The 22,773-nt window shown below is 34.2% G+C and overlaps 1 protein-coding gene across 1 annotated transcript; it reads left to right on the forward strand.

Annotated features, from left to right (window-relative positions):
• Positions 1-397: 397 nt before the first annotated feature.
• LOC129266399 (ribonuclease Oy-like) lies at positions 398-15,600 on the forward strand. The gene is made up of 8 exons (XM_054904248.2): positions 398-589; positions 1,240-1,303; positions 2,220-2,275; positions 2,676-2,754; positions 5,031-5,095; positions 7,295-7,408; positions 8,003-8,120; positions 11,675-15,600. The coding sequence occupies exons 1-8, from the start codon at positions 492-494 to the stop codon at positions 11,927-11,929; spliced, it is 849 nt and encodes a 282-aa protein (XP_054760223.2). The 5' UTR covers positions 398-491; the 3' UTR covers positions 11,930-15,600.
• The last annotated feature ends 7,173 nt before the right edge of the window (positions 15,601-22,773 follow it).

A 22,773-nucleotide genomic window follows, 5' to 3' on the forward strand; every position in this document is an offset into this window, starting at 1 on the left:
TCACTCATGTTGTTTCAAAACAAAAATTGTCTCCGTTTACTTCCCCCATCCCCCTTTAATGACGTCGTGGGACTAATAAAACCAACTCCAAAATGATCTATTCGATATTTAAAAAAAATTGAATTGTCGATCTGTTTGGGGTTTTTCAGGATGACTGGGGCAGTATACTGTTATAATATAAGCCGAATGAACGAGTTTGATAATAACACCACTACGCTCTCATTTCTAAGATGGATGATCAAAAACATTCGTCTTGTATTCAAGGTTAAATGCCGTATGGTGGTTTCTCATTATCACATCTATGTATCTTATAACATCCGTTAATATCAAAATCCGTTAGTATAACATGAATATCAAAATCTGTTAGGGTTTATAAGTACGACCCCCACCTCAAATCTTCGCCACTGCTTCAATAATTTAAGAGCTTTCGAAAGCGAAAAAGAAGCGAAAAGTGATTGAGATTGATAAACTGATAGACCTGAAGATCAACAATGGCCAAACTGAGTCTAGCCATCGTTCTTATAGTAGGGATAGTCTCCGTTCACACCAACAAAATCAATGTTTTTGAAGGACTTTTCGACCAAGTTTGGTAAGTACTATCTCGAGTTCGTGTGTACTTATTTTTTCTTCTCTACCCATATAGCACGTTGTTTAAGCATGTCACTCTAACAACAAGTTGTTTAAACTTTTTTGTAATTGTTAAACTTTTTAAACAACTTGTTTAAAAAGTTAAAACAACTGTGTAAAAAGTTTAAACAGCTGTTTAAAAAGTTTAAACAGTAGTTGTTAGAGTGACAGGCTGAAACAACGTGCTTAAAATTTTAAACAGCGTTTTTACAGTGTATAGTATGCTCATTATAAAAGTTATTTTTATGCCTTATGCCTTTTTTAAGTTATGCCTTCCTTCATGTTTTTTTTTACTCCCGGTCTTTTAATGACAGTGCCCTAATTAAACTATTAAGAAGATAAACATAAAGTCACAGATACTCTTCTCTAAAATGTCTTTAGGTCTCGATTCTTATGACATTAAATTGATTATAAAAATCTTAAAGATAATTATGGTTAATAAAAAAGGTAATAACCCTCATTCTGACCATGCTAATTGCACATTGATCGATATGTTTTAATCATGTATTTTTCCATGGTAAATTATAAACATTAACCTGGAGTCTCACTCCTCCCCCTCTCTCCCCCTCTCTCTCTCTCTTTATCTCTCTCTCTCTCTCTCTCGCTCATCAGGGAGGAAGCCAATTTTGATGGACTCACTTTGGTCTATACTTGGGCCCCAACCTTTTGTGTAAAGGTATGCATATAAGAAGCATTATTCTACCCCTGTGCTATTCTTCTGTATCTGTTTTTTGTATCATTTTTTCTATTCTACATTAACCATTATATCAAGGCGGATTTTTGCTTACAAAATCAAAGACTAACTACCTTTATTGCTTAAATCTAGATAACATAATTTTCAACTTTATTTGAAATTATGAAATTTAGATTTGAGAATTACTCTTGTATTACAAATTACCCTCATTTAAGGAAAAATGTATTAATAAAATATTGATTATTTTGAATCGAGGTAATTGATATATGTTAACAGCTAATATACGTCTTATTCAGCGCTGAAGACAATGAATATTCAATAAACGTGGAAACGTGGAGAGCGAAGTTGGCTCAGTCGGTAAAGCGTCTGCCCGTCGAACCAAAGATCGTGGGTTCGAGTCCACCCCGGGCGGATGACTGAAGCCAGTGCGTTGTGTGTAAACGTCTCTCCCCTGTTTCATAGATGCAGGCTGTGTTACAGTGGAAAACGCTCCGTCCCTCGGATAGGACGTTAAATGGAGGCCCCTTGTGGAGGAGAATCACCACCTTTGCACGTTAAGAACCCACTGCACTATTCGAATAAGAGTAGGGGAAACCCCGGTGTAGTGGTCCACCTGCATTCCCCAACAATACTTATTATCATCATTTATATTATTATTATTGTTGTTGCTATTGTTATTATTTCTATCATTATTTTATTATAATCACTAGTAGAAGTAGTAGTAGTAGTAGTAGTAGTAGTATAGTAGTAGTAGTAATAGTAGTAGCAGTAGAAGTAGTAGAAGAAGTAGTGGTAGAAGTAGTAGTAGTATCATTATTATTGTTGATATTATTATTATAACTATAATCATTGTGATCATTATTATTATCCTGTAATATTTTTTTTCGATTTACCGAAGGGACCATGTACACTCAAGAGCACAGCTAAGAAGATATGGACAATACACGGTTTGTGGTAAGTTTGATCAATCTCTCTGACCGCGCGCGCGAAGCGGGTAAGCTACGAAAATCATTCTGCATTGAATACAATTATACAGAAGATAGTGCTTCACTCCCCACCAAAACTGTAAGCCTTCATCTACACTTTTCCAGGGATTTATAATCGGGGTTTTTTACAGGTAAGCCTAAAAAGATTAGGGTCAACTTTGTATCAATGACCGAAGTAAGAGTAAGTTTAGATTTTGAGTTTTCTCATGAAGTAACTTCCCATCAATATGTCTGTACAATATATTGATGATCGATAAATTCAGGATAGTTGCTTATGAAATATGTCTAATCTATTGGCTTAGATTTGATGATTCAATCCGTTTCTTTACACAAAGTACTTTTGGTTATTTTTTGTAATAAAATTACAGGCCGTACAGTAATAACATGGCACCTTCTCAGGGGAGGACAATTAACTGCGGAGGAATGTACAATCAGGCTGCTATCTCTGTAAGTCAAAGAAATATACATTTTATATAACATTATATTACATTGTATTATATTATACAAATATAAAAGGCTTTGAGAAAGTATAGTGGGAATTATTTATCCGAGGTTGGACTGGCAACTACTATTTTTCCCCGAGGGGCGAAAATAGTAACATTCATTGCCAGTCCAACCGAGGATTAATAATTCCGACCATGCTTTCGAAAGAAACGATTGATATATTATTTGTACTATATCCCTCTTTGACTTGTGGGCGTAGTCCTTGCTGATGTTTTAACAAATCTCGACCAAATATAACGTTGCCAGACCTAGTCCTACTCTAGGCCGGTCGAGATAATGCTAAGCAGTTCCTGGGTAGGCTGCGCGCGGCTTCTACCACTATACCGTGTTTATACTTAATCGGCATTTGAATCGGCTCGCGGTTCTGAACCGCGAGCCGATTCAGCATCGGCTTTTTCATAGCGTGTAAACGCGAGCAACTTGAATCGGCTCGCGGTTCAGAACCGGCAATTTGCACCACCAAAGTAGTAGGTTCTGAACCGCGAGCCGATGCAGAATCGGCTTTTTTACTACGTGTAAACAGAAAGCCGATTCTGCACCGGCAATTTGTGCGCATTTCAATTACTTTACCATTGTGACGTAATTGTAAGCGCACTGATCCAGCGTTGTCTTTATTATGACGTATATTGTAGGTATGCGTATCATTTCAGGTTTTTGCATCGGCTCGCGGTTCTGAACCGCGAGCTGTAACAACGTGTAAACGCAATCCAAATGCCGATTCTGCATCGGCATTTGGTTCAGAACCAATTGCCGATTAAGTGTAAACACGGTATATACCGTGTTTACATGTGATCGGCTTTTGGTTCAGAACCAAAAGCCGATGCAGAATCGGCTTTTGGTTTATCTTGAACTGCGTTTACACGCTGTTACAGCTCGCGGTGCAGAATCGGCTCGCGTGTCAAAAACCTGAAATGATACGCTCTCCAACAATATACGTCATAATAAAGACAACGCTGGATCCGTGCGCTTACAATTACGTCACAATGGTAAAGTAAATGAAATGCGCACCAATTGTTGCCGATGCAGAATCGGCTTTCTGTGTACACGTAGTAGAAAAGCCGATTCTGCATCGGCTCGCGGTTCAGAACCTATTACTTTGGTGGTGCAAATTGCCGGTTCTGAACCGCGAGCCGATGCAAGTTAATTGCGTTTACACGCTATGAAAAAGCCGATGCAAAAGCCGATTAAGTGTAAACACGGTATAATTAGTTAGTAAATACGCGCAGGCTAAATATAGATTTTATGCTCTAAAAATTAGTATCGAAACTTGACTCACCTTGTTAGGTATATTTATTCCAGATGCTGTATGAATGGCCGTCGGAATTACATTTTCTGCATTGTAAACTAGACCCAATTCAACAGTGTTTTTTTTTTCAAATTTGTCAAGAGCTTGTATTTCACTTGATTGCGAATGATTTTGGTCAAGTCAGGCCTGGGAGCGTGCGCACTTCAACTTTTAGGGAAAATATCGAGCATGAGCATGCGCAATTCTACGGAGCCCGGGAAGGGACATGGTAAAAATATTTTTATCTCGTTAAAACGAGATAGTTATCTCGTTTTAATGAGATAGTATCTCGTTAAAACGACATAGTATCTCGTTAAAACGAGATAGTTATCTCGTTTTAATGAGATAGTATCTCGTTAAAACGACATAGTATCTCGTTTTAATGAGATAGTTATCTCGTTTTAATGAGATAGTATCTCGTTTTAATGAGATAGTATCTCGTTAAAACGACATAGTATCTCGTTAAAACGAGATAGTTATCTCGTTTTAATGAGATAGTATATGTCGTTTTAACGAGATACTATGTCGTTTTAACGAGATACTATCTCATTAAAAGGAGATAACTATCTCGTTTTAACGAGATAAAAATATTTTTACCATGTCCCTTCCCGGGCTCCGTACAATTCGGCCCATGAAAGTATATCGAAAAATATACGGAGCTACGAGAAAACTATACGGCGCTATTTGCAGTGATGTGTTTTCCTATTGAAATTATACTTTGTCTCACGAATTGACCAATCGTTTATCTAAAATACTCATGATTATTCATAAGCGGGAAATAAAGTGATATAAAAATACATCTTCATGGTACCGTGCGTGAAGGTGTGTGTGTGTGTGTGTTTTAAGCGAGTAATAGCTCTTTGTAAGACATTGAGGTATATCATAATTCTTGTTTTCATTAATGGACCTCTTCCTCGTTCATATCATTTTGCAGACAATAAGATCCGAGTTGGAGGATAAGTGGCCATCGTATAGCTCCAAAACCACTGACCAATTCTGGTATGTATCTTACCTCGATCTCGGAGTGGAACAAAGGAATATATTGAATAAAATAATATAACTGAATATTCTTGGATTTTGAGTTGGGTTAACGTGGACAGTTTCTCGGAATGCTCTATTATGCTACTACTACTACTACTACTACTACTACTACTACTACTACTACTACTTCCACTACTACTACTACTACTACTACTATTACTACTACTACTAATACTACTACAACTACTTCTACTACTAATAATAATAATAATAATAATACTACTACAACAACTACTACTAATACTACTACTACTACTACTACTACTACTACTACTACTACTAATACTAATACTACTACAACAACAACTACTACTACTACTAATACTACTACAACTACTACTACTTCTACTACTACTACTACAACTATTCTACTACTACTACTACTATACTACTAGTACTACTACTACTACTACTACTACCACTACCACTACTACTACTACAACTACTACTACTACTACTACTAATACTACTACTACAACAACAACTACTACTACTACTACTACCACTACTACTAATACTACTACTACAACTACTACTATTAATACTACTAATAATAATAATAATACTTCTACTACTAATAGTAATAATATAATAATAATAGTAATAATACTACTACTAATAATAATACTACTACTACTACTACTAATAATAGTAATAGTAATAATACTACTACTATTAATAATAATAATACTACTACTACTACTACTAATACAACTACTACTACTACTACTACTAATAATAATAATAATATTAATACTAATACTACTAATACTAATACTACTACTACTAATAATAATAATAATAATATTACTACTACTACTAATACTACTACTACTACTACTATACTACTACTACTTCTACTTTTACTACTACTACTCATACTACTTCTACTACTATTACTTATACTACTACTACAACTACTATATACTACTACTACAACTACTATATACTATTACTTATTCTACTACTACTATTATTTCTTGTACTACTACAACTACAACTACTACTAGTACTACTACTACTACTACCACTACTACTACTAGTACTACTACTACCGCCATCACTTCCACCGCCATTTCCATTTCGTAAAAATCTGAAAAATCACTTGATTAATACAGTTTGATGATTAATATGAGTTTGGAATAAAAAAAAATAAATACATTGCACTTTGATCCTTTAGGGGAACCATTCTCGACTAGCACTTGTGCTAACTTTTGGTTCTCCCTTTATCAGCATTTCTCTTGATATAAAATCACTCATACCATTTATAATTTATGTTCATGCATACGATCAATTTTTATGGTGATTTGCTTCTTGTCAGGTGAAACTGCATCAAGACAAACCACATGATGTTACTCTTTCGTATTATAATTATGCTGATATCACATGCGGTATAATATTATGCTTTTATATAGACTATGCTTTATTATTATTATCATTATTTATTTGGCCATAAAAAACATACAAAAATTGTACAATGTAATTACAAAAATACAATTTGAAATTTGAAAATTAAATATGGATAAAGTAGAAATGAAAGAAAAGAATAAATAAATGAAAGAAGAAAAGAAATGAAAGAAAAGAAGAAATGAGCTTATGTTATGTTATAAATTGCATTTATATGATTCATGTGATACAAACACATTCTTGTAAATATGTATTTTACATATATTCATTCATGTAAATATGTTAATGTTGTTAAGAAACTCAACTAAACTACTATTACAACTACTAATACTACTATTACTACTACTACTACTACTACTACTACTACTACCACCATTACGACAATTATTACTACTACTACTAATACTACTGCTACTACTACTACTACTACTACTACTGCTATTAATACTGCTACACTACACTACTACTACTTCTACTGTTAATACTACTACTACTTCTACTACTTTTAATACTACTACTACTACTACCACCACCAATATTACTATTACTACTACTCCTTCTACTACTATATTACTGTTACTACTACTGTTTCTTATTATCATTGCCATTATTATTTTTTTCAAGACGATCCCTTTTTTTGTCTTGTATGTAAATGAACGTGCCTTAGATCAACACTAACATACCCAATGAAATTTGAAACGGATTTGATTTATTAATTGTTCTATTTCCCTATTCATGTATTTCTTACAGGAAACATGAGTACGTAAAGCATGGTACATGCGCAGGTAACCTAGCCAAGTTTAATTCGCAGCTCAAGTATTTCGAAGGCTCCATCGATCTCTTTGATAGATACGACATCAAATCGTATGTTAGACATCTTTTCTGTTGTGATTTTAATTAATTGTTATTCTAATCGTTCAGGTATTTCTGTTTTCTTGGTAGACTGAAATAGAACTTCTTACATTCCCGGGGGGGGGGGCACTTCCATCAGTGACGAGTGGATACCATTCGCGACCATGGGGTCTCGAAAAGCACCCTAAACACGTATTTTCCATATTCTGAAAATGCACCCCTTAACAAGTATTGGCGTGTGAAACCCTACCTTTAACAAGTATTGGAAGCAAAACGATACCCTTGGCAAGTATTCGAACCCCTAAACATGTACAGCGATATTTTAATTGTTATATGTCACGGACCTCGGTCGTCGGTTTTACCTTTACCTTCATAAGCTAATACTATCAGTCAAACAGTTATAATTAATGCCTTTGTACATCAAGTTTGGTGCTCTCCGGCATTCTTTTCTTCAGAAAGATATATGTTCAATTTTAAATACATCTATTGCTATCAAAGTTAGTGTAAGAGCGCACAGCTCTACGTCAGACTTCCGTTGAACAGAATCGGACATTCTAAATCATGCTTAAATTAGGAAGTTCATTTCTACTCTTTTTACGATTGTAGTATCTTGGCAAACGGCAACAACCCTGTGCTACCCTCTAGAAATATTAATTATCCACTGAGTTGGATCACAACAGCTCTCAAGAAGGGACTCGGAGTGGAACCTAATCTCTACTGCATAGTAAGTATATGATCGACCGACGTAGAGGGCACCAAGATAACACTGCAAAGAGAGCCATTAATGTTAGGGAAGGACCGTTTGGACTGCAATTCGGTACCGACGCGATTTTGACGTATAATGACGATATAATAGGGTCTATTTAGTCCTGATACTCAAAACGTAAGGAGGTAGCGTAATTTCCGACGTGTCGGTCAGCTCGATCGAGTGGATACCATGCGCGACCCAAAAAACACGTAAAAGGATCTCTTTTTCAAGATAGGGCACATTTCGTACTTAACGTAATAAGGGTGTCAAAAACACTAAAATAATGAAAAAAGGGTATCTATTTTGCTAGGGAAACTACGTGTTTACGGTCCGATTTGCGAGGGTATAAAAGATTATAATACTTTATAAAGGATGTACTTTTTTGCACCAACACTACGTGTTTATGGGCCTTGGGGAGTTGGGGGTGGTGGTACGTAGGCCTATCCAGCGGTTTACTGATGGTTGGTCTAATATCAACAGGTAGCTTTTCGATCAGTTCAAAACGTATATTAAAAATTTCGCACTCGCAGTAATTAATTAGTTGCATACACATCTTATTCAGGATCACAAAACCTGCCCAGAATGTTCAAATTTTAGGAAAAAATTTAAATGAGGATTATAAGATTATTATGTATTTATGTTGATTTATTAGAATAAAGCAAAGAGGTAACAATTCGAGCGGCCGATCGGGGAAAATATGGCTGAAAAAAAATCGCCCCCCCCCCTTTTGGCGAAGGCTGGATCCGCCCCTGTTATTGTTTTGTAAATGTGCATGCGGTGATGTAATGATTATGAGTATGATATAATTTTCATCATCATCTATCAATATATAGGCCAAATAAGAATTTTATTTGATTAGAATAATTCATTTGATGAGCAACTATCTCGTCATCGATAGTCCTTCACGGTGAGGTCTTGCGCCCAGCAGTCCTTCCCTGGCTCTACCCCTCCGGATCCTGGCGACATGTATTAACTGATGCATGGTTTTTATCCATTACGTACCATATTTGCTAATTCTAGATAAAAAAAAAAAATAATAAATGATGTTATATTATAATAAATGGAATTAGACCAAGTGTGAATTAGACCAAATGAAAATTAGACCAAGTGACGATCAGCCCAACTGGGCATTAGACCATTTGGCGATTAGACCAAGTGGTCATTAGACCATTTGGCTATTAGACCAAGTGGTCATTAGACCAAATGGATATTAGACCAAGTGGTCATTAGACCAATTGGATGTTAGACCAAGTGGAAATTAGACCAAGTGGAAATTAGACCAAACGGTCATTAGACCAAATGGATATTAGACCAAGTGGTCATTAGACCAATTGGATATTAGACCAAGTGGAAATTAGACCAAGTGGAAATTAGACCAAACGGTCATTAGACCATGTGACAATTAGAAAAAATGAAAATTAGACCAAGTGGAAATTAGACCAAGTGGTGTTAGACCAACTGGAAATTAGACTAAATGGTTTAAGCCCAACTGCTCAATAGACGAATTGGATATTAGACCAAGTGAGAATTAGCCCAACCGGTTATTAGCCCAAAATGGAAATTAGACGAATTGGATATTAGACCAAGTGAGAATTAGACGAATTGGATATTAGACGAACTGGTTGTAGACGAAATGAGTTTAGACTATGTGAAGTTGGACGAACTGATAAGTAGACCAAGTGGTATTAGACCATCCGATAATTCACCTACCCAGCGGCCTTAACTTTAATGCCGACACAGTAGTTACCCGGTTTGTTTGTGTGCTTCTCTGGTATTGTAACTCAAATGTCCATACACATACTAACTGCTGGGGCTGTTAAACTATCGCTGTAGACTTACTTGTTTAGGGGGTCAAAGGAAGGGGATACTTGTTAAAGGTCAAGTCCACCTCATAAAAAAAAGTTGTTTTGAATCAACAGAGACAAATCAGACAAGCATAATGCTGAAAATTTCATCAAAATCGGATGTAAAATGAGAAAGTTATGACATTTTGAAATTTCGCTTATTTTTCACAAAATACTTATTTTTTATGCACAACTTAGTCACATGCATATGAAATAATCGATGATGTCCCTCACTCACTATTTTTTTTTTTTTTTGAATTATACATCATTTCAATTTTTACAGATTTGACAATAAGGACCAACTTGACTGAACCTATAATGTTAAGCAATGGTAACTCCATATGTTCAGTGAGAAATAAAACTTTGTTTCACAGGACAATGAGGAGAAAATAAGAATATTTCATACTTCAAATTATAAAATATTAAAGAGAAAGTGAGTGAGTGATGTCATCAGTGCCCTCATTTGCATACCGACCAGGATGTGCATAACTGTAATGTGAAATTAAGCGAAACTTAAAAATGTCATAACTTTCTTATTTTACATCCGATTTTTATGAAATTTTCCTTTTATTCAAATCAACTTTTAGTTGGGGTGGACTTGTCCTTTAAGGGAACCGTTTTGTTTCTAATACTTGTTAAGAGTAGGATTTCACACGTCAATACGTGTTAAGGGGGCATTTTCAGAACATGGAAAATACTTGCTTAGGGTGCTTTTCGAATCTCCATGTTCATGATGGTATCCACTCGTCAATGGAAGTGCTCCCCCCCCCCCCCCCCCCGGGGCGCAATCAGCAAGTCCACTGGAGTCAAGACCATTGACACGGGCTCCTTACTCGTCTTGAAACAGTTTTTAAAGTTATCATTTTCTTTGAATTAAAAAATTGAGGCAAGAATCTGAAAAAAACAACGATTTGTTTATGAATATTCATGACAGCGTCAATTGCGTCAATACCGAACTGGAGCCAATACTGACTGCAAATAGTGCGACGCCCTCTACGGTTGTTGATATGACTTAAATCTATAGAAAGGTTTTACCCATATGCTTCATCATAAACGTGCAACGGTTGTTGATTTAAAAAAGCAACGCCCCGTGGCTTGCGTCTAATGCGTGAATTCTGAATAGCCTTTGTCTTTACGATATAATTTTTTCTTTAAAGTTACTTCATTGATCATGTGACCAAACGTCATGTTGCTTCATGTTACCGATAAGAAAAGTTTCCTTCACTCACAAGGTTTATGCTTCTAAGTAAACTTCATGCTTACCCGGTGCATCAAGCTTAATCGGCGACAAAGGCCTCTGATTGGTTCAGATAGGGTCATGTGACATTTCAGTTGGAACTGTTGCATTAAAACTGCTCTCGTTGGAGTGCAGGTATGGTGCGTTATATACCTGCACTAAGAAAGCATCCTTTCCAATGCGCGTATTTGCATTCATGCGGTGTGTGGTAGGCCTATATCTTGGATGTTCGAGAGAATGTTACCATGGTTACTTGCAATGGTATGAAGCCATGGACAAAATTCATTTAATATTTTTTTCACACATATAAAATCGTACACTAAGAGTTTGGGACAGCTCAGTATCGTTGCATGTTGGGAAAGTTGTATGAAACAAACAAACACAAATGATTGCGTTTTAGTGTTAATACCTCTGTACATATTTTGTTATATTTCTTTCTACATTTATAGTCGAAGAACCGTGTGCAATACTTGTTCGAGATTCGAGTATGTTTCGACACGTCTCCCCAATCCGTTCTGATTGACTGTACCGGGCTGACTGGCGGTGGTAAATGCAACCCTGGCACGGTCGTATATCCCCCGTTTCAAGACTACGTCAATGCCAAGTCTCTGTCACGTGACGAACTCGATTCTGATTGGCTGTTCAACATGGTGGCTGAAATAATGGAAGACAGAGATGGTGATGATGAGACCATGCAGCTATAAAACAATAATAGCTCCATGATGAGACTACAGTGCGTATCAAAAAAAAGTTTACACTTTAAAAAAGCCTTGGGAATTCAAAAAATATACAACATGTGGGTAATTTTTTCACATATAATCTTGGGTTTGGGTCTCATCTATCCAATGAACATGATGAAAGTAAAAGTTTTGACAGAATGTTACACTTGAGTGAGCACTGTCCATTTTTGTAAAGCTCGCATAAATCTGTTTGCGCAGAAATGCTCGTTTTCACGCTGTGTCAAGGGGAGAGGGCGAAATAAAACTTACCCTGCGAAACATTTCTCATATTTCCCTTGCACTTTTAGTCAATTGAAATAAAACGGATACATTCAAAAGTTTTGTAACAATTTTGCCACCCACACCCAAATTGAAATTTCAACACTTGGTAAGCACAACCTTTACGCTTTTTGTGCTAGCTGCATCTGAGGACATAACTGAATCTGATAAAAAGTTTATATCAGACATCTCCAGCATTCTTTCACTAAGTTTTTATCATTTAAAGTCGGTTTACATTTCATTTTTCATTTAATACTTGTTTCTCCATACTTTTTCCAAGCTTGACAATGATCAACAAAATGAAAATCAAGCCTAAGCCATTTCATGTAAATCACAGCTCAGTGTAAAGCAAATATCGTCACGATGGCCTCGGTGTGTGGGGGAGTGGGGTGGGGCGCAATGCACTTTTCGAAGTGTTGTGGGCATGGAAACAAGTTAAAAAAGGTAAAAGATATCTTCAAATCAATTGTACTAGCTAAATCCCACGTGTTCTTCATAATTAAGGTCTACTTTTATTCGAAGAACTATTTCAAAGTTCTGCGCAAATCATTTTTCACTAACTTATCAAAAGTGATGCTCACTCAAGCGGAAATATTTTTCGACAGTTATATCGTCATTTGCTTAAATGGATCTGTACCAATGTTAAAATGTGGAAAAATCTTCAGGATATTACAAATGTATAATTTTACCGGATTTTTTCTAAGTGTAAACTTTTTTTTGATACGCACTGTATAATACCGCCTCCACCGAAAGGATTATAGGAAACGATCAACTTCTAATCAAATTTATGCCAGGGTATAGAATTCAAAGAAAATTAAATTTTCTCGTTTTTATTGTCTTTAGGTTGATGGTGTTGTATTATTCTGCTTTCAAATTTGTATATTCCTTTATCAAAGGTCAAGTTCACCCCAGGAAAATGCTGACTTGAATAAATAGAGAAAAATTAAACTAGAATAGTGCTGAAAATTTCATCAAAATCGGATGTAAAATAAGAAAGTTATGACATTTCAAAGTTTCGCTTATTTTTCACAAAACAGTGATATGCACAACTAGGTGAGTCGGTCGATTATGTCCATCACTCACTATTTCTTTTGTTTTTTATTGTTTGAATTATACAAAATTTCATTTCTTATATAGATTTGACAATAAGGACCAACTTGACTGAACCATAAAGTATTAAACAAAGCTAATTCCACATGCTCAGGGAGGAATTAATCGTTATATCACTTGACAATGGGGAGAAAATTAGAATATTTCATATTTCCTATAATAAAATACAAAAGAAATAGTGAGTGGATGACGTCATAGTCTCCTCATTTGCATACCAGCCAGGATGTGCATAATAACTGTTTTGTGAAATTAAGCGAAACTTTAAAATGTCATAACTTTCTTATTTTACATCCGATTTTGCTGACATTTTCAGTGTTAATCTTGTTGGATTTTTCTCTTTTTATTCAAATCAACTTTTTGTTGGGGTGGACTTGTCCTTTAAAATGGTATTTTCACCAAATGAATGAGGAATAGCATAGTAATACATGTTGATAAAGCACCAATGACGGGATTATTTTGATTATTTTCCCTTGTTAGTTTTATTGGCGATAAAATCATTGTCACGTGATTTCAATTCAATATGATTTTATTCCATTCTATATATACAAAAGTTACATCAACAGGTAAATATATGGGTTTCAAAATACAATATTGCAATGATATAGATAAAATTACATGATTAAAATGGAAAATAGCAGTGCTGTACAAAACCCCAGAGAGCTTGTATTGACAGCCACCACAACATTAAATAAATCAATATATGTCCACCTGTTTTTTTACCTCTAACAAATATTTGAAAAATTTCCCAACACATAAAAGAAATTTAATTTTACACTCAAAATTATCTGCAGAGGCGGATCCAGGATTTTTCGAAAGGGGACACATTTTTCCGAGGAAAAATTTGACAAGCAATAAAAAAAAGGTTTTAACCAAAAATTAATGGTATTTCGTCCACGAAAAAAAATTGACAAGCAAAAAAAAACACTTTCAAAAGGGGGCGGGGCACACTTCTATTTTAACGGCATTTTTACATTAAAAAAACACTTTCAAAAGGGAAGGGACACTATTCTGTTTTAACGGCATTTTTATATTACAAATTTTAATTGTGCCTCTCAAAAGGGGGGGCACGGGCCGGCTGTGCCCCCCCCCCCCGCCCCCTGCATCCGCCAGTGGCACCGGGGCTTATAACTATAGTTTTATATAAATTATATCTACATATATAATAGTCAACCACAATAAAATTGTTATTTGCTTATAAAAATTAGTGTTGTTTCATTAGTATTTTTAAAGAAAATTCACACTGTAATGTATTTCAATAATTCAGGAACACACCACTCTAAATGATACTGGGATTGCGGGGCTTCTTATTTAGGGGGTGTTTCCCGGGGGTGTTTCACAAAAATTAATCAATTATTTATTTCCTGACGTACAACCGATTGGTTGGTTTGTATTTGGTGTCGATGAGTCGAGCATATAAAAGCGTGTTTAAGGCAACTGCCTTCATTTTATATGTATATCATTCTGTATTTGCTTTTGTTTGAATTAGGTAAACTGACATTATGAGCGCTTTGAGCCATTTGGAAAAGCGCCTCATGAATAATGAGTATTATCATTATTATTATTTACACTTATTGTAGGTTTATGACATTATTGACACATGAATTCATTTGATGCAATTATCAAATTAATAAACTGGTGCATAAGAGTGGGGAAAAAAACAAAGGAAGGCATAATAAACTGGTGCATCACTAACCTGATTGGTCTTCTATACTCACTAATGTCCCTTTTGTCTCCTTGTTTCTAGTGTTGCTGTAGCTTGTCTGTGGTCTATATTATAGTTGTTCCACTTTATATGTTTGTCATTTTGCCTCCGACGAAGATTCTGCTAGGATCGAAAGCTTAGGCCCCTTTTTGACTTTCTAATTATCAAATTACTTAGATAAAATACCTCTTGAGACATTTTTTTAATTTCATTGGTCATTTGTGAGGTGTAAAGGTTTTCTCCCGTCTCACTCTGTTTGTTAATTGAAGCTAATGCATAAAATATGTGGAATGCGTAAAAGATAAAGAATAAATATAACATGATAAGAAACAAATTGAGTATATATATGTTGATCATTGCGAGAACGAGTCGCAGAAAGATACACGATCAATCGTTAAGGTTACACTTAAATTGCGAGGAGCAAATACAATGATTAATATTCAAACATGAATTTCACCGTGATCATCATCACGTGGCATTTTAAGTATGAATACTTCATTTGATATTAACGGTTTTGCGTATATTTTTGGTGAAATGGTTATTAAAGAAATACTTTCTTTCTTCAGCTAACACGATTCATTTTGTCTCCTTTGTATGCCTCGTTTTGATATTTGCAGAAACTTATACGATTAGTGGTTTTAATCAGTAGCGTAATATCCCCACCAGATAGATAGATAGATAGATAGATAGATAGATAGATAGATAGATAGATGGACGGATGGATGGATGAATAAATGATTGAAAGAATAAATGAATACATAACAACTACATAAATAAATAAATAAATATTTATAATATAAATAAATTATCACCCCTGCTATGGAGATGCAATTTTTTAAAGTAATAACTCATCATTGACATTAATAAAGACATACCTGTTTATACAAGCAACATTTATTAAAACTATTATTTTATAAAGTTCGTCATGCTCATTAAACACTCTAAATTGTAGGGAATTAAAAGAAATACAGATGGACTGCAGTTAAAGGAAAAATCGAATTCTGGATTTTGTTTGATTCCTATCAATTCTAGTTTGAAATCTCGAGGGATTTGGAATAAATCCTTTGAGATTTTAAAATGATTCTGTACGATTCAAACTAAATCCTGAATTTGATTGGTCCCCTATCTATCTGGACATATTTTAAATGCCTGCAATTTAGTGTGAAGCTTGCCAGAAACCTGTCTTACCTAGCAACAGTCTATTATGCAAACATTGTGTTATCGCGGTAAAGTAAATTTAAATTTCTTCGTTATATATGTCTAATCAAGGGGATACATAAAGATATTGGTACAAGTTCGATGGAAATCCATCAAGAATAAGGTTATGAATGTTTGGTTTGTTTTGTTACGTCATGTGCTAGCAGTTACCCCAAATTTCCTGTAATATAGATTGCATCACTTCCTTATTCTTAACGGTTCACGATGGCTGAAATATCTTGCTTCGTGTAATTGTCTGATTTTACGTTGGATTCACACGTAGAATCATATCCAACTTTCTAAGAAAATTGCATTTTATAAGTTTCATACCACATGACATATTTGGGCAGTTGAAAGCTATTCGCACGCATGACGTCACAAAATCAAAATTTTAGATATTCGTAACTGTATTGTCTTTGGCGGGTTTTCGTGGAAAATTAATATTTTATTTTTATAATTTTTTTAAAAACTTCACTTAAAACGTCAGGGTAACCTTCTCATCATTTCCTACTGGTAAGATAATAACTATACCAGGAGGAAATTATAGATAGTATATGGACAAGGTAACGAAAGCATGTAAACAATGTGTGTCGAGAAAATCTTTAAAACTCCTATTTCACAAAACAAATAATGGAGCATTATTCCAGAACAAATTGCTAATCGGGATAGATTTTAATATATGATTCCTTTTAAATGTTCATTTTCAACAAAGCTTAGATATTTTCAGTATAAAATTTTTCATGGTATCCTTGGTGTCAATAGATACTTAAACTGTTGGTTTATTACAATCTGATTAGTGTTCCTTTTGTTCAGAACACACAAACTATTGCTCATTTACTTTGGGAATGCCCCGTCACTCGTCGATTTTTAGTTGATTTTGAAAAATTCATTCTTAAAAGTGCATTTAAGTTATCTTTAATGATATTGTATTTGGCATACCAGGCGGAAATCGCTCTTTTAATTTTTTATATTCTATAATGCTAAATATTATATATTTTCTACTCGATGTTCAAAAAGTTATTTATCGTTTTCTTTATTTCAAAAGAAATTAAAATACCAACGTGAGCTAGAACGCATTAGGAATATGCAACAAATTGAGTTTATTGCAGATATTGATGGATACACGCACATCGAACTTATTTAATTTTTTGGATTTCTATTAATGTAGGCCTATAATCAATATTTGTTAGATATTACATGCATTTTGTATTTCATTTTGTGATTCGTGGAGAAAATGGAATATTCTTTTTAAAAACAGTCTCATATTTTCAATAGATAACATTTATACGTGGAATTATCCAGGGATCTTTTGTCTTAAAAATATAATTATTTGATTTTTTTTCAGGAGTTTCGCATTTATCGCATGTGAAATAAATATACAGTATATTAACATAATCATGCTATAATATAATAAAGTAAGCTTGTGATAAAATTATGATATAGGACTGATAAGATAAATTGAACATGAATGCAATATTGTAGGCACAAAATATAATAATGAAGAAAAAATGTAGAGGCCAATTATTAAAGCAAAATATTCTCGAGACATGGCGTCAAAAAGAGATGGGCTTCACGGAAACCAATAAGATTACTTAGGTCTATAAGACAAATTTTGACGGCACTAAAATCATCAGTGAAGGGAAAAAAGTAAAACTACAAATGAAATGTATGCTATAGTGGGTGTGAGTGCACGTGAGAGAAATGAAAACCTGCCGGGATAGAAGATTCTAGCGAGGTTTAAAGCTTATATATTGCAGAAAAATTAAAAACCGGTAACTTGTCCATGCACCGCATTGAATAAAGGCCATTTCCCAAATTACGAGGAAAAAAATCATATTAATTGCAAAAATACAGATCAAGTAAACCTTGATACTTTCATAACAAATTGTTTTAAAGATGATTGCACAATTTGATTAAACTACAAATGAAATGATATGCCTAGACCGAGGCTGTTGTTACATTTAAAAGATAGAAGTTATTACGAAATATATTGGTTAAATATATCTACCGCAAAGATATATTTCTTATTTTCAAATTCCTGACTATTTCCCTCAGTTTCAAACAGAAGCCTAAATGTCTCTTTAGTAATTCCGCAATCATCATTTTCACCCACAAACTTTATCCTCTCTTGGCATATCCCCGGATATCCGAATTTAGAATATGCGCGCGCAGACCCTTTCTGTTATAGCAGCAACATCGTCTGCGACAGACGTGCGAAATTGTCGCATTTCCCGCTAAATCAAACGGAACCCGACCTCCCGCAAAAAAATGATTGTTACGTCACCGCTTAAATGTCGGTCGCCTGCCAGTTGCAGAGTCACGCTTCGATGAGGTATATAAATAATTATACCTATATAGTCATAATTCATACTTTAATCCAAATAAGCGTCAACTGGAACAAATTAGGCGTGAACTTGAATATAATTACTTGACAATAAAACTGATTGGTGTCGAAGCAAGTGATTCATTTCATTTTAAACGATCGCTTAATTTCGGGAGGATTATTTCAAGTTTGGAAAGCGACTAGCTCACCTAACACCAATTCATAGTAAGTTCTTTTCAAAATTAATATATCAAAGTGTTTATTGTTTTTTGATGGAAATTCATTCCATTTTTGTAAGTGATTAAATAAAGCTCAGATTGTTGAGTGAAATCATAATCAAGTTATTATTAGTTGCAGATTACCTTATCTTTGTGTTTAATAAAAACAATGTTACCGTAAAATTATGAGCGATTTGAATGCTTACAATTCACATCGACAGGGATTTCACCATCAATATATTTATATATTATTATATATTTATCTATATATTTTCATCTACACTTCATTGACAGTTTGTCCGCTAAGGCTTAGAAAGGCAACATTTTATCAAGTTTATATCAATTTTTTTTTTCCATTTAACCATATTCGATCGATTGGTTGATTGCCATTCGCTCTTTCGATAAAAGCCAATTGATACACTAATTTTAGTTGCAAACGGGAAAAAAAAGTTGAGGAAATATAACAGAAATGATAAAAAGAAAATTATTGACAAAGTATTTAGATTAGACTAAACAACTAGCACCAGGAAATACATAAAAGTTGTATATAACTGTTATTACTTTTGATATTTCCTTATCGTTAAAATGTTGTGAACAGACTTTTGATAAATTTCCTGAATATTTTCCTCAGTTTATAGTATTCTTTAAAATTTTGAACTGCGACTTGGTTGGTTTTGATAATCCACAAACATCAGCTGGTGTCCCTTTTGCGCTTCTTTACTATAATTCCAATCGTACTGATAATTATTATCAATGATCTTTGTGAGAATGATTCTGGAAATGTAAAAAAAAAATAATAAATAGATAAATTGAAGAATAGAATGTCCAGTGACTTAAACATGTTAAACATTTCGTAAGATGGCAAATTGCAAATATTAGCCATTTATTGTAATAGATGATGATATTTACACTCTTAAAATGTTGGGCAACATACTGTCCACACAACAACTGGTTAAAAACATTTATCCAACTCTGGGTAATTTTCAACCAATAATGTGTACTTTTCACCAAAAGCTCACATTATTAGTTTAAAACTACCCAGACTTTGATAAAGTTTTAACCAATTGTTATGTGGACAGTATGTTGCCCAACATTTTTAGAGTGTAAGATGTTAGTTGATCGAGTCTGGATTCATCGGGAATGGAGGGACCATGGCCATGTGGTTCCACTCCTCGCACCAGACACATGAAAGTCCGGGGTTCGATCCCGACCACGGCATACACTAGAATAGATAACGACCATGCAGGAAACCAATTTGTGCACGTGTTTAACCAATAATTATTTTACCGAATCGAATTTCGATTTATTTACAATACAATTATTGTCATATCTACCTTTAGCACATTTAGATACGGGTATTCAAACAATCTTTTCAGTGGTATTGCAGAACTTCAAAATCAACATTATCGATATCACTCTTCACCGCCACCCCCAAAAAATAAATATATAGTATACAGATATATCAGGCTTTGAGAAAGTATAGTGGGAATTATTTATCCGAGGTTGGACTGGCAATTACTATTTTCCCGAGCGAAAAATTTTTAATTGCCAGTCCAAATAACTATTTGCCTCAGCCAACCATTTAAGTTCATTCAACTAGTGACAGCCATTAGAGAAAATAAAAATAAAAATAATTGCATATACCATTGTGTCAAAACTGAATATGGGCTATCCATCAGCTTTGTATTTTGTATACGGAAAATAAATACTATACTATACTACACTATACTATACTACTAGTATACTATACTATACGATACGATACTGTGAATAATACTTAATGATGGCTGAATATGAGATAAGTCCCTAAACAAAGGCAGTGCAGTGTTGTTTTTAATTATTTTTGTCTTCATTTTTTAAAAATATGGTTGGTTTTATATTATTTTTTGGTGAATATGTTAAACTTTGTGAATATAATTTGAAGTTTCATTCTACTCTTGATAAATACATGACCGTATGCAGAAATGTATTCCTCGGGGGACGGCATTCAAGAATACATACAATTTCCAATATGGCATTACTATATTCGAGTAAGCGAAGCAGTCGAGCTGAAACCGAAGTTGCTTTTGTTCTTCTGTTTTGGTTATTGTAATTTCAAATTGTAACTAAATACTTTGATGCCCTCTCGGGCTATTTTCTTTTTTAATAAAAAAGTTATTTCGATTTTCACTATATTTTTGTTTGCCTTTGGGAAAGATAAGGAGACGCTTACCACCCCTTCCCCTACCACTTGGCCTTTCGATCACCCCCCCCCCCCCCACCGCCAATCTCACCCCGTTGCGTAAGACAAGTTGATAGAGATCAAATATCATATCCATTGTTTGTTTATCCTTTTAAGAAGACATGTACTCTGATTTCATCATATTGGCAAAATTCCAAAAGAACTACGTTTCCAATAAATTTATCTTGTTAATATTCTGCAAGTTTTTGTTTTATATAATGATCTTGATTCAGTTTTTATACAGCAGACTATATTTTTATAGCGTGTTGCTTTAAGGGAAAGAAGCCAAATTCTATTCAGGTGTAATTAACATCATATAGGCACGTGGTATCAGATTCAGCATACATAGGCCTAATTGATATTTACTGCCCTGGGATAAATATTTCAATGGAATGTATTTGATATCATTTTTAAAATCGAGTACCTTCCTTAGTTTAACCTGGTAACTCCTTGGTTTAACCTTCTCGTGTTCGGTCATTATATGCGTATACGTTGCTTCATCAGAAATAGACTTTTATTAATACTCCCATAATAGAATGTTGGTTGAAATTATGAATTTGCAAACTGTGAGATGAACAAAATTCTATGTAAAATGAAAATTATGTTGGGAGGCTGACATGACTTTGTCTGGGTGTAATACGAAACCAAGTTTTTATCTTTCCTAATGGAAGATGTGATATGATACAACGTGTTACACTCTATAAATTCCAAGGATTTAAAATAAATCCAGATCGGCTGTGAATTGTAACCAGCCGAATATTATAGATTTAGATTTAAATTTAGATATAAATCTAAAAGTTTTGAATTTAAATCTTTTGAGATGTAAAAGTTAATCATTGAGATTTGAAATAAATTCGAATTTCGGCTGGTCACTATTCGCAGCCGACCTGGTTTTATTTTAAATCCTTGGACTATACATGTAGAGTCCAACCCAGCTAAATCTTGACGGAGAAGTGACGTCGAAAATTTGGGTGAAGTTATCAATTCATATAGGCAACACTGCATTAAACTGTTACCGCTGTTATCTTACTGTATAAAATATAACCTTCTTTCTTAAAATCATTATTGTTTGATTTCTTATCTTTGTAACATGGTATGTCTTTGTTTCAGTTGATTTGAATGAAGAGAAAATGGCGTATATTCGGCATTACAAATCATAAGCATGCTCTATCTGATATCTTGTAAAATAATGTGTGATTATAATGTGATAGGTTTATAAGTTTTTTATAACTTCATGCCTACTTCCAAGGTATGATAATTTGTTTCAAATTTATTTCTTGATTAACACAAACAACAAAACAAATCGAAAATCTAAAGAGTTATCAATTCCATGGGATACCCCCCCCCCCTTCCATTATTACCAAATTATATAGTCACGCCATTGTCTTCAATCTGTTATGTTAACGCATGTATTCGTAGAATTTTCTTTTAAACCAAATACACTTCTATTATGTTTATCTACGCATTTTAGATAATCCATGGGAATTAAATTCGTATAGATTCACAGAGCCGGGATGATCTCCTTAATATGTATAAATGCTCCCTATTTCCTCAGTATGAGTATATCATAATGTATGCTTAGATCGCCGTACAGGTATGTCATGAATTTGAAATATTTATTTTGTCTTTTATTTCATTTATATTATTTCTGGCAAAGGATATACAAGTACATGGAAAATTGAAAGACCAATCGATCGGTGGCTGGCAAGAGATAGCCAAAAGGAAACTGGTTCCGATTTAATTTGATATTATTCATATTAGTAATTGACGGTAAAATCA

This window comes from Lytechinus pictus, chromosome 8 (genome assembly GCF_037042905.1).
Source record: "Lytechinus pictus isolate F3 Inbred chromosome 8, Lp3.0, whole genome shotgun sequence".
Classification (NCBI taxonomy): domain Eukaryota; kingdom Metazoa; phylum Echinodermata; class Echinoidea; order Temnopleuroida; family Toxopneustidae; genus Lytechinus; species Lytechinus pictus.

Bases quoted from the DNA above. Each gene is read 5' to 3' on its own strand.
- LOC129266399 (XM_054904248.2), top strand. From the start codon at position 492: ATGGCCAAACTGAGTCTAGCCATCGTTCTTATAGTAGGGATAGTCTCC. The intron at 2,276-2,675 runs GTAAGTTTGATC...ATAAAATTACAG, and splicing joins TGGACAATACACGGTTTGTG to GCCGTACAGTAATAACATGG. The intron at 5,096-7,294 runs GTATGTATCTTA...TATTTCTTACAG, and splicing joins AAAACCACTGACCAATTCTG to GAAACATGAGTACGTAAAGC.